We start from the raw sequence: 13,466 nt of genomic DNA, 5'->3' as shown, positions 1-13,466 counted from the left end.
GGACCATTTGTTTTCGTTGTATTTTATTACTATGTAAACAAATTCTTCCATCTAAATTTATTGGTTCAATACAAATTGTACGCACCAAACTCTTATCACAATGTTTGTCCACATTCTCTCTCTCTCTCTCTCTCTCTCTCAAAAATATTTATGGATGCCAAATAAAAACATAAACACTTTCAGTGCTTAAATGAGTCAAATAAAAACTTAAAGTTAAAAGTGAACATACAGAATTGAGAGTTAAGACCTAGGTTAAGACACTAAACCGATGTGCCGTTTTCCTCTAAGTATTCTATATGTTGTTTTGACTCTAAGTTCTCTATGTTCACTTTGAGCGCATAATAATTTCTTGTGCTGTTTTTTCAAAAAGATTTTCTGAGGCTCTCAAATTGAATTGAAAATTGTTTAAAAAAATATGCTTCGCCTGTGGTTCGATTAATCGAATTTTTCTTTTCAAATACGATATTTGCTCAATAACATTTTGTTATTTCTACAATGCTTTTCCACTGTATGATCTTCTTTTTTCCACTTTTGGCCGGTTTTTTTTTCTTGAAGAAACCAATGCCAGATATTTTTAAAATTTTTATTTATTACCGTCAAAAATCAAAAACGCGAAATTCTTACATAAGTTTGTTTTCAATGTGCCGAGTGTGTTGATCGTTTCGATTTCGTAATTTTTTTTCTCTCTTTATATTATTTCACATTTCTTTTACTTTTTTTATTAAAATGGATGAGAAAAAAATGATCTGGCATTCGTTTCCATACAAAATACACGATAAGTGATGAAATTGTCAAGTGCATCTGAACATTTCTCTTAGCAAATCTCCTAGCAAATATTTTTTTCAAACGAATTCGAATCGAATCCGAACCCAAAAGTTCGTCTTCTATACTTACCGAAAATGAACTCAAAAATGAAATGAATGTGATGAGTACATATCGAACGAAAACAAAACCTAGGATTTGATGGTTCCTTGACATCTTTACCTTGCGGTAAAACACCACATAGTTTTGCTTTTCACAAAAATTGTTATATCCTCATTTGCGAACAATTGAATTATGATCGATAAAAGCAAACGAATAAGAAACACGGTTATATCTGGATGATAAAATTATGCTTTTCGTTGGTGGTCGTTGGTGTGCTTCATGCGATTTTTGCCCGAATAGATGGGCAAAGATTGTCGACGTCGTGAAATGGCTTCGGTTAGATCATAGTCGATGTTCGATTGTGTCAGAATTCGTTCAAACACTTCAACAATTTTTGCATTTTTCTTGGCGTTGCACTCGATGTAGCCGCAACCCCAACGTTCAACAGCCTCTTCAACAATTTTTCTATCGACACGACGTTCATTTTCCTCAAAAACATTTGCAGCAATCACAATGGGAATGTCCGCATCTCGGGCACACACAATCTATATCAAATGTGAATAAATATCAAATTTAAATAATAACATATTGAATTCTATACCATGCAAGAAATATTTTGGTGTAAAATACATTAAGACACAGACCTGTTGCCGTAGCTCTTCAATTTCTTTCCATGAATCTTCGTCATGCACCGAAAATACCAATAGAAATGCATTTCCATGCGATATAGACAGTGCACGCATGGCTGGAAATTGAAATGTACCGCTGGTATCAAGAATTTCGAGTGTCAATGAGGCGCCGGTGCTTAGATTATAGTCCGAAACATAAAAATCTTCAACAGTTTTGATGTGGCGTTTTGTAAATTGATTGAATAAAAACTGCTTGATTATAGTTGATTTACCAACTTTAGCCGCGCCAAATACAATGATACGACGTTTTTCTTTGAATTGCGTTGAATCATCCGTCTTACTTTGACGCCGGAAAAATGTTAAAATTAGCGGAAGTCTTGGCGGTGATCGATTCAAATCGTCTCCCGACATTTTGCACTTTTGCACTTTTGCACGTCTGAAAATAGAAAAATCAATGCACAAATTCAAATTTTATTATCAACCAAATTTTTTATTGTTTATCGAATTAGGATATGATGAGCGCAAAGCAATAGCATTATTATTATTATTATTATTATCATGTTTTAATGCATCGAATTACATGCGAATCATTTCATACAGAGGAATTTTATCATTTTCTGTTCAGAATTCACGGAAGCTGCATCAATAGTATTGATTCAATACCTATATTTACATTCTACAGAAAAACAATTTTACCAACAGAATCTATATTTGGTCAGGGAGGCGGCTTTAAATTTTCTGATATTGGCTTCGTACGTGTGGTTATATGTATTATTCAAAACGTGGAAATTTATCAAACACACCTTAAAGCTTAAAGTAATGGTTCCATTGAAGCATTGAAGATTCAATAAAATATACGTTTCGCTTGAAACGTGTACGAATCCTATTTTTGTTTATAAATTCAATGTAAAATCATACATATGCTCAGTAGTATGGTTGTTTGTTATATGATTTAGTGTAAACATTTGAAAAGCGTTAGTTCTGGTTTACGGAGCACATATTTCACGTGATATACATGTGACCTAACTCGAAAGAGAGAGAGGGTGACCGAAGTGGAAAATTACAACGCATTAAAATCGAATTAAAGCAATAGAAAAAGGAAAACACAGAAAGCAAACAGATGAACCGATGTTTCAATGTTTGAGAATACCTAGGGGCTTTTATGTTCAAACGTATACTACTTTTAAGAAAAATATTGAAATATAATGCCGCATATCTAGAATATGCGAAAATAAATGTGTATAACTGCACATATTTGGCGTATATTTCGCATATATTTCGTATATATTTCTTGTATGGCATATTTTTTCATTCTCTTTTGTGCGGTCTTTCTTCGATTCTGTGAAGCGTGTACAATGTCAGTATAAAATACATATTATTCGGTGCAGATTTATGCCGTATATATTCGCATATATGATGAATAAGACGCGTATATTGTGAATATGTGTGTATATTTTGTATCATAAAAGCCTAGGAGAATACATGAAGAGTCTCATATAACGATGTGAATCCCTTTCCACTTTTGATGTATATATGTCTCGCAGTGTATGTCGCACAATAATTGTTTTTTCTCTTATCAAATGAACATTAGACAACTTGATTCACACTATATCGGTTATATTTTATTATGTGTGCAAAGTTTCACGGTGATATTTTTATGTTAAGCTGAAAACCACGAGTTCGATAACGGAGAGAAATGCACACGTGACCCTCATAATAAATAGAAGAGGAATCCTCGTACAAAACAGAAATAGATCTGAGGGAGAATCAATTTGTATCTCAGAAAAGTGGTTTATGCTGCCACCATTGGTGTTGACAAGAGTTCCTTGGGTTCACTCCTCTCCCCCCAAAAATATATATTTTAGAACCCTCAAAATTCGGGGAAAATGGCTTTTTTCTCATCAACTTTTGAATAAAGTTGATGATTCACTTCTTTTTGACCAAATTAATCATGAACTGCCAACTAATAATCACAGGCTACGAGCATGACCTACGAACCAAAACATTTCTAAAAAAACTAGTCAAAAGTTTAATAAATGCCAAAATGTACATCTTCGACTTTCATTACTTATCAATTTAGAAACATAAAAATGGACTATAAATGCGGAGAATTTTAGGCCTTTTAACGAATGATTGGAAAACTTACGATAAATTCAATTTCATTTTCATTTGCACATTGAAACTGTATAAGAGGTAAATATCATGAGTACAAATAAGAAAAAATGGAGTTGAAAAGAAAAGATGAAGCGTTATATGATTATGCCTCTTGTCAAGTACTTTTCGTCCTTGATGGTTCAAGAAGGTTTTCGCATCCTAAGTGTACAATTTTTACATAATGCACCGATTAAACAAAAATGTTTGCCTCTTAATCTCTATGGTTCTACATTTGGAGAAAAACACTTTAATCGTCTCGCTTTATGATGCATTAATTAGACATTGAGTTCAACGCTCGTTTTGAATACACCTTGTGGCATATGAACTACAATCTAAATACGATGTTGAAAATAGTTTATTTACTTGCTATTGTTGACAGAGAGAGAGAGAGTTTTATGTCACATTATTCATGACAGAGGGAGAGAGAGAGAGTTTTATGTCACATTATTCATCGAAATAATATGTGTAATGTAAAAAAAACATTTCTTCCAAATTGAATATTACGTCAAGGTCGAAGTTTTCATCATATTTTGCATCATAATGAGACATATCAAGAATAAATCATATTTTTTCTTTGAAATGGCTTAATATGACAAAGAACTTCAAGAAATTGTATTAATAGAAATTTCAACGAGTTTTATAACAATGTTAAAATCTACAAATGTCATCAGCCAACAGGTGGTTCCTTAAAATAGTAACTACATGGGATAAGCATGATATTTATAATCGATTATTTATAAATCGAAACGAAAAATACCAATATGATTGCTAATTTTTGGTATTGGCTCACGTTGAATGACATACGCCGATTCTAAAATAGCTTTTGACTCTTTTGTATAGGTATTATGCGTAGTCTAGCCAGGTGTCGTATAAACACCGAAATAATGTCATAAAATATGGTCATGAATTCACGCATGCCACATCACAAAAATGAGACTTTGTAAGAGGAATATTTGAAAATTGGATTCATAATCAGATTAAATCAACTTTATGAGCTGTAAACTGATATATACGAATGGTATTGCATACAGCCCAATAATACTGATTTCATATTCTATTAAAATTCGTTCTCTTTTCTTTGATAATCCCTGCCCCCTTATTCGATTCCATACTGCTTGCATTCATTGCATCAATTTCAATTTGCAGGTCAATTTCTTATAATTGCGTATATGAGAGAGATAGATGAGTGGATTTTCTACAAAAAATGGATAATAGCTTGCATTCCATCAATATGTGAACATCTTTTTTGTACGTATTATCTAGATGACCTTTAACTTGAAAAATTGATGCGATTACCATATAGCACATCAACGTTCATTTTCTCAGAATAATATAAGATAATGATGTTGATGAATTTGTTTGCGTTCAATGCATCACATATTGTTCCGAGAACCGGATGGAATTCGAACTGGGAGCAGAGTTGTTACTGGCACCAGAAGAAGTGCGGGCTGAACTTACCAAAAAATTACTGACTCTTCCGCGGAAATAATTAAAACAGCTCTGGCTGAGGGTTGATATTTATATGTCAACGAGAAATTATTGACTCTACCCACAGATAGGCTCTCTCTCGCTTAACAGCTGACCTCAGTCGCATCAGTTTATTGGTTGGATGAAAACAATCTCAACATAATGCTCCTCATAAATTACTTGATATGTATTGAATAAACAGAAATTGAAATGAAGCTAGAAATGAAGTGCGAAATAAATCTAAAATTGTTGAATACGACGAAGAATACACTAAATAGCCAAACGCCCAAACACTAAAATTGCTATTATTCCATTATTTTTCTCAACATTCAAATAAACCAAGTGCATGACATATTCCCATTGCCAATCAATCAGCGCTGCCATTACCTCAATAATGATGTTCACATATAAACACAAAAAATACAAATACTTAAATAAATAACATTTCCCAATCACAATTATGAAAAGACTAATAAGAAAAACAAGCTGAATTCATGGTGCAAAAGCATAAAAACGATAACAGAAGTGACAGGTAGAAAACATGGATTAGCAGAGGAAGAAAAAAAACCAAACGCACACTGTCTATATATTTATTCATTCGTTGGTCGCTTCACTTTCATATCCTCTCAAAGGGGATAAAATAATAATAATATTTTCATTTTTCTTCATGCCGACAATAAACTCTCAATAGCCAATTGAAATTATCATTAACATCATCATCGGATTGAATTGTATTCATTGCATTTGTTGCTATGACGCATTGATGTATTTGACCCAAACATTGGTGGCGCGTTTTTAAGAATTTCCACGTTTCTCTATCAATACAACTCCGTCATTCTAGTCGCTAATAGTCGTGCTTTGCTTTTCCGCATGGAATCACCTATGCAGGCATTTTATTTGTCGTCGACACGTGTTTCGATTCGATTCAAATCATCTTTTATTTCCCACTCGTGTTTCGATACCCATTTCGGTGATTTTCTGCTATTTGCTCTCTCTCTCTTTCTATCATTCTTTTTATATATCTTTGCCATTCAAATATCGCAACTAATCGGATTTTCTCTCCGCTAAAAATGCTACAGTTATACCCAAGTATTTGAAGTATCTCTCTCTCTCTCTCTCTGCGTGTGTGTGTATGGCTCCACCATTTGATAAATCATAATGATGATGATGAAAATGTCATAATTGAACTTTGAATGAAATGCTTGGCATAAATGACGAATTTGGCACATGGCATTTGGCATTTTTTTCCGTATAATCAAATATAACATAATCAAAACACACGCAAATTTATTGAATTCATCACTAGAGGTAAAAATTATTTTTAATTTTATTCACTCTTGCTCATCCCTTAAATTCATTCGAATTTTATTAAACGGATTTTTGCTAACTTATTTTGCCCATAATTTGCTTCATTTTTATTGATATATCGTCAAAGAGGCATCGCCATATGCTGGCACTCATAATATCAATCACACGTGATATCAACCGAAAAAAAGATGCAAACTTATCGAATATCACTATTCGACAGCTGTAAAGCAGCTTTATAATTTCTTAAGTTTCGGTTTAAAACGAATCAAAATTAAGCATATTTTCATGTTTTATGGAAGTTTGAAGGAGATTTAGTATTGGAAGAGTGGAAAACATTAAAGGGTGCTCCACCAGTAGTGAAGATTTAGGATGAAAAAAAAAATGGTTCACATTGAAGTCATTGTGATTGTTGGAAGGTGCATTGGCCAATGGCCATAGTTTCGATTTTTCATCCGGAGGTTCACAATGTGACTGGGAATTTGTTTTTTTTTCTTTTTTTGAAGTTTTCTTGAGTTCAATCCATTGGAGCTGTCCTACAGAAGCATCTTTCGTCAACCATCTCTTGGAAGTTTTTTTTGGTTCCCCTGATCCAAACCTAGACCCACATTTTGGAGGGCATGGAAGAAAAGAAGAAAATTTCCAAAATAAGGTCCAAAATACCCCCAATCCCAAAATTGATCCCATATTCGGATTCCTCGTGAAAAATTACCTTTAGCTTCCTATACATCATGTACCCCGAGACTCCCTTTGTACCTTAAAATCGGGTCCAAAAATGAAAAAAATGATATTTATTTGGGGACATTTTTATACCCCAAGGATCACTATGTGAACAAAAAATGTTCGTCTCATTACGGGCTACAACTTTGCCACAGAAAGTAATTAAATATTTTTTGTCGTTTACGAGATATAGTGATGCTATCAAACCCCCAAATTGGGGTATTTTGAACTTCTAAGGGGCGTATCTAGACCCCATATGAATTTGGGGAAAAAAATTTGATGCAAAATATCTTATTTTGGACCCCTCTACCACATCCATCAGGATTTTAAAAATCTGGAGTGACACGCTGGGGATGTTTAATGGTAAGAAACATTTCTCAGAAATTCGGACCTAATTTTAAAGAGAAATCTAGGAAATTGGAACAAATATTGAAACTTTGACATGAACCACGGTCAAAGGGTCTAATTCGAAAATTCAGCCATAATGACTACTACCATAAAACCAAAGGCAAGTAAAATCATTGATATATGTGAGATGTCATATGATTTTTAGTTGAACGAAAACGATAAAACATTTGATTTCAGTTGAGCATTTTATGAATGGGTTTATTCCGCTCCCTTTCAGCTTCATTCTTTTTTCTTCATTTTATTTTGTCGTTCCATGCGTTTCAATTCGTATAAAAACTAGATGCATCATACATTCACTTCGTCACATCACTGAAACCATACAACCATCGACAAGATCTTGAACACACAAAAAAACGGAAGAATCTTAATTGATGTTGAGGCGAATATTTTCCACTTTTAATTGACTTTATAATAAAATTCCTTTCATACTTGTGTACCATTTTTTTTGTTTGTCGTTTGTTGCTTGCTTTGTCTGTAAAAAAGACGCTTTCTACAACGCCATTGTTCGCCCTATTTTCGTGGAAAATTTGGCGACAATTCAATGTTAACAAAAAAAGAGCACACATGCGTTGAGAATCTCATGTGAAATGACTGTACTGTTGTTCGTTCGGGTTAATAACATTTATTGAAAAAAGAAAGTATGAAACCACAAAGTTTATACAAATTGTCAAAAGTCGTTGTTTGATATGCTTATCAATCTGAAATCGCTTGTTCACATGCAACCAATATCTTAACCGTTTTTTTTTTTGACAAAATCGAATGAATGCATAGATACGAAATCGATGTATCTATGTATATGGCTTTGATGTTAATGGCAACATGAAACCAAAATCAAAAGTTATGAGATCTTAATATTATTTTAAGAGGAATAGAATATGAATGGAGTCTAGAAGCTCCAAATCTGCTTCTCGATAGAGTGTTCTTGGAATGTGTTCTCCAAATATACCACACGCTGGTAAGCAGCATTAACCACCTTTGTTTGCGGTTTTCGTGTTTTTAATGTAGCAAAAATCTTGGTGATCGTTGTTCAACATTTTAAAAATGGGTAAAAATTCAATTTCACACACACAGAGATGCTGATAGATCAATAGAGCTTTTCTTTGGGTATAAACACATTTCCGAAAAATTTCTTTCTAATCGTTGATAAATAATCGTGATATTATTTATAGTATTTATAAATAGGATCAACCAACGATCAATTGATACATCCATATATATGTGACAAAAGACATTGAACCAAGTAGTGATTTACTCTCGTATGAATAATAACGATACATGTATTAGCTTTGTTTGAAATCAGTTCAAGAACGATGCTCGAACCCGTTTGCAATTAATTTGAAACCGACATGATTCCAAAAATAAGAAAAATAAAAAAGACATAGAGGAAAGAAAAAATAGATCGATTGTGTGACGTGTTCAATTTGAATTATTAAAAGCCATAAATGGGAACGGAAGGTCAGTGGTCTGATCCATCAGCCGAGAAAAGATTAACTCTTGAAATATTTTCAGTCGAAGAGCGCTGAGGAGGAAAGCTGGTTTGGTGATTAATACGTGCTTACATCCCCATGCGCCCATTGTATGATGCAAACTCCAATGCATATAATTTCGATGAAATTGGCAACAAATTTTATGTATAAATGCATATAACAGAGCCAAACAATGCACCGCATTTGTTCGATTTAAAATCTATGTTCGTTGGCATGTATGCGTTTTATAAGTTGAAATATTGTGAAATTGTTGTTATAAATTTTTTCGCTTTCCCTTTCACCGGCAGATACAATAAGCGAGAGAAAGAAAGCAACTTTTTTGCTTCCTGACATTTCCATTGCATCCGCTCTCCATTTCGTCATTCAAGTCGCCGTTGAGTCTATCATAAATGGGGCAACGAACGACCGTCTCTGTACACACACGCTGAATCTGTGCAAACAATCAACAACAACAATAAAAAAAAGTGCCACACCACACTCAATGACGATGCCTGTAAATTCTAGAGGAAAACAATAATTTAACCAAGAAAACATCAAAGCAACAACCTAAATGGCATCAAAATTATGGCAGAGACAGTTTGAAAACTGGGCCATACATTCAGTCACTCATTTCACTTGATAATCATTCATTCTATGCATTTTCTGGCCACAATCATATCACAATGCACAACAAAAATTTGTTAATATTAGTCTTTAAAATGAAACAAAACCAACAAGTTGAAGTAGATTTGGGTCATCATTAAAATGAGTAGCATTTTTTTTTTCAGGTAATAATGTGTCATCCGATCATCATGACTGTTACTTCTTCAATTTATTGAAAAAGGCTTATCACACAAAAAATCATTTGTGATCAACGCATAAGTAAACACATCTCTCACTTATTACATTTTATGTATTCATTGTGAACTCATAAAAGATATGTGAATGAAACGGAAAATTAACGTTTTGGTAGTAAAAGTTTAGTCATGCACTGACGTCCAAACAACCCTCTCGTCGTATCATCAAACTAGCTTCAGTCTCAATGAAGCCGATTAATGTATAAATTTAAAATTGAAACATACACGTGGATGTTATTTTCCACGAATCTATCAAAAAAAAATATGGGAAGTAGATATATTTGTTCGCGTCACATACGATTTAAAAAAAAACGCAATCACAGCATCTAAACAAATCGGATTGTAGTTGCACGTGCCGTTTTAAACGCGTCTTTTTAAACACATTTCACAGCGATGACATCACATGGTGGGCTTAGAATGGTTACAAATATCACATGGATGTTTTTATTAATGGTAAGTGTACATTTTTGAAATATGTAATAATATGGAAACGATACATGTCAATGGGATTGAAGTAAGTCATTTAGTATTGGATCACATTTGTTTTGTCAATATCAAATTGTACAATTCGGGTTTAATTACTATGTGGTGAATACTTTCTAAACCGTTTGTAAATTTGATGTATTGTAAGGAAAAACACTTGTATTTAATCGGTAGATTTTAAGATAAGTTCCCTTGAATGTAAAAAATGTGTCTTAATGATAATTTTCAAAATTTTACATAGATCGACCAAATTGAATTTTTTACAAAAAAAAAACAAGTGTGTGAATACAAAAAACGGATGTCATAAAACTGGAATCGACGATGACGATCCTTTGTACACCATATTTGATTTTGGCGAAAGGATAGCCACCTGATGCCAGATGAGCTGAAGAAGATGATTGACAACATTTTTGTATGAAGGACCACAGATTCAATGATAACACGAATCAAGTAGTTCTAAACATATGATTTCGGATGGAAAAGTGGAGAAAAAATACGTTGGTCATTATACGCGTCGCACGGGTTGTGAACCTTTTCCGGAACCATTCGAAAGTTTATTTAAAATTTAACGTCATGTATGTTACGACCATAGATAGATTTGGCGCTTAGAGCATAACATGCAGTTACTAGAAACTATAATCTTCGGAATATAATGACCTCGGAACATCGTTGCATGGTGAAAAAAAAAAATGATTGGTATCTCACAAGCATTATTAGCACACATTAATTTGTGATATTTTCAGTCAGATGAATCAGTCTAGGTACCTAATTTTAGGCGCTGAAATGCAGCCACAACATTAAAAGTGATTTTTATAGTTATAAAAACACTTCCATTGTTACAATCACTTCAATTGTTTTCACTCCATTTTAGCGTTTGACGTAACCAAATTGATAAATGTCTGATCTTTAGATAATCGTGATGTTTATTAATGTTCAAAGAATTCCTGTTTTTCAATCAAATTAAAGCGCCACAGTTATGGTGTAAAAGCTCTACACACATTACATTGAACCTTTTTTTCACTCTTTTGAAAGTAAATTTCAGATGTAAATTCAATAGATTACAATCAAGATAAAAGCTACACAATTATTTAAAGTATCTCTTGATCAAGTTATGACGGAATCCGTAAAATTTGAAAAATCCAGTAAATAATAATCAAATGAAAGAAATGACTACACAAACTCGTTTCTCATTTACCACACAGAAAAACATACTTTAGTTTTCATAAAAGTGATCTTTTTTTAAAAATCAAATCGTATCAAAAAATCGTTTTTTAAAAAATCAAAATTTCTATAAAATAGACAATTATTTGGAATTTCGGTAATGTGGAATCGACACATTGATCATAAATATTTAAATAGTTCAAACTTACCAATTTTGATTTAATTAATTAATTTTTGATATATAAATATATATTTCACTCTTCACACTGTACAAAATGAAAACCGAATTTCTTGGTGATTGTAACGGCACAATTGAATCAGAATTCTTTAGTTTACACTTTATTTCTCTTCAGTTTTATTCACAGGTATGCTAATGCTGATTTTTGTCAATAACGGTTTTCCGATTTCGGAGTTAGAAAGTGAACGTTAAGTGTTTATATATTTCGATGATGTATCGTTGAAATCGTTCAACAATTGAATGATTCAAAATTATGATGAGTGCTCGTATTTATACTCGCGTGCTTTGTTCAATAAACCATTTTATCCATGTTTTTACTGCTTGCAATGCGTACGTGCCACTTCGTTCCGTAGAGATGCGTATGAGCGTTTGCAACTCTCTCTCTCTCTCTATCTTGTTGTCCGTCTGTCTGTCTGTCGGTCTCATTCCTTCATTCCTCTGTTTGTTGGAAGATGTACTTCTCCGAGTGTGTGTATTTTTCAAGTTCTCAGTTTTTAATAAAAAAATATATATTTATTTTTGAATACAGATTATATTTATTGTTGTTCAAACAACCAACGCTCAAGATACGCTGGAACAGTATTATACAGTCAATTATTCGAATATTCTGCTAAAAATGCACAATCTATTTATCAATTTCATGATGATGTATTACGAATAAGACTTATTCATGGATTACATCTAATTAGGTTGACTCCCAAAGCATCAAAACACTTATGTTAATTGATCAAAGTTCCGTACAAAATTGTTGCGTTTCAAATCAACACTGCTTTCCAATTTTTCACAATATTCTTTTTCTTTCTCAAAACGCAAAAAATCACTTGATTTAACTGGCACTTTGTTTTCGATTGCTGAAATGCGCTTCCGCTTAACGATGTTTATTATGTTTATGGACATTTCGGCATGAGTTTCAAAACTAACTTGAATACATATAAATAGAATACGCATATTACGTGAATGAACATAATTCCAAGGGCGCGTAACGACAATCACTGATGAGAGCACACATTGATTTGCGATTCAACCCCATTAATTCTCTGCATCGATTTCAATCATTAATGCAACAATCGTTTCTTTATTTGATATGTGCAATTGTGCATATAATATTATTGCGATGCCAAAGGCGCACAAAACCATAAAAAAATGAAATCAAAATTGAGAGCAAAAATCATTAAGTCTAACGCCAAGCACATTGACCAGAATGGAGTAAATATAGTTTATAAATTGTGCGTAAATATTAGCACGTAATTGGTCCAACTGTGTGACAAATGGTCTGAACACTTAACATCCATTATTGGATTGAAATGAGAACAAATCCAATAAATGGCTGCAACAGCGGCTGCATCATTCCTTCGTAAACATTTTCATTTTTCTTTTCGTATAGGATGCAATTGAAATTGCAAAAGCAAAAATGAATTATGTCATTAACAAACCACACCAAAAAGCTAAATAAAATAAAATCAATTAAACTCCAAAACTATTGCGACTTCAATGCACATTGATTGCTGATCTGTTGTATAATCAACATAAGAGAAGTAAAATGCAATGAAATTTAAAATTAAATTAAACAAATGGTCGGTAGACACATCGTTTTATAACAGAAGAGTACGGTGAAGAAACAACTGGTGACATTTGATGGAGAAAGGGAACATCCCAACCATATTTGAAATTAATTGCTTTTTAAGCTCAAATTAAACTCAAATATAGGACATTC

General features: G+C 32.9%; 1 protein-coding gene across 1 annotated transcript; it reads right to left on the bottom strand.

Annotated features, from left to right (window-relative positions):
* Positions 1–1,109: 1,109 nt before the first annotated feature.
* Positions 1,110–11,862, bottom strand: LOC116345871 (ras-related protein Rap-2a-like). Its single transcript, XM_031775586.1, has 3 exons — positions 11,724–11,862; positions 1,509–1,929; positions 1,110–1,409 (listed from the first exon to the last, which is right to left on the bottom strand). Exons 2-3 carry the CDS (start codon positions 1,902–1,904, stop codon positions 1,110–1,112), a joined length of 696 nt encoding a protein of 231 aa, XP_031631446.1. The 5' UTR covers positions 1,905–1,929; positions 11,724–11,862.
* Between the last annotated feature and the right edge of the window lie 1,604 nt (positions 11,863–13,466).

Source organism: Contarinia nasturtii, unplaced genomic scaffold, assembly GCF_009176525.2.
Source record: "Contarinia nasturtii isolate CC-2019 unplaced genomic scaffold, AAFC_CNas_1.1 Cnas_scaffold_1371, whole genome shotgun sequence".
NCBI classification, from domain to species: Eukaryota; Metazoa; Arthropoda; class Insecta; order Diptera; family Cecidomyiidae; genus Contarinia; species Contarinia nasturtii.
This window is presented reverse-complemented; position numbering and strand designations above follow the sequence as displayed.

Bases quoted from the DNA above. Each gene is read 5' to 3' on its own strand.
- LOC116345871 (XM_031775586.1), bottom strand. From the start codon at position 1,904: ATGTCGGGAGACGATTTGAATCGATCACCGCCAAGACTTCCGCTAATT. The intron at 1,410-1,508 runs GTCTGTGTCTTA...CATTTGATATAG, and splicing joins TTGAAGAGCTACGGCAACAG to ATTGTGTGTGCCCGAGATGC.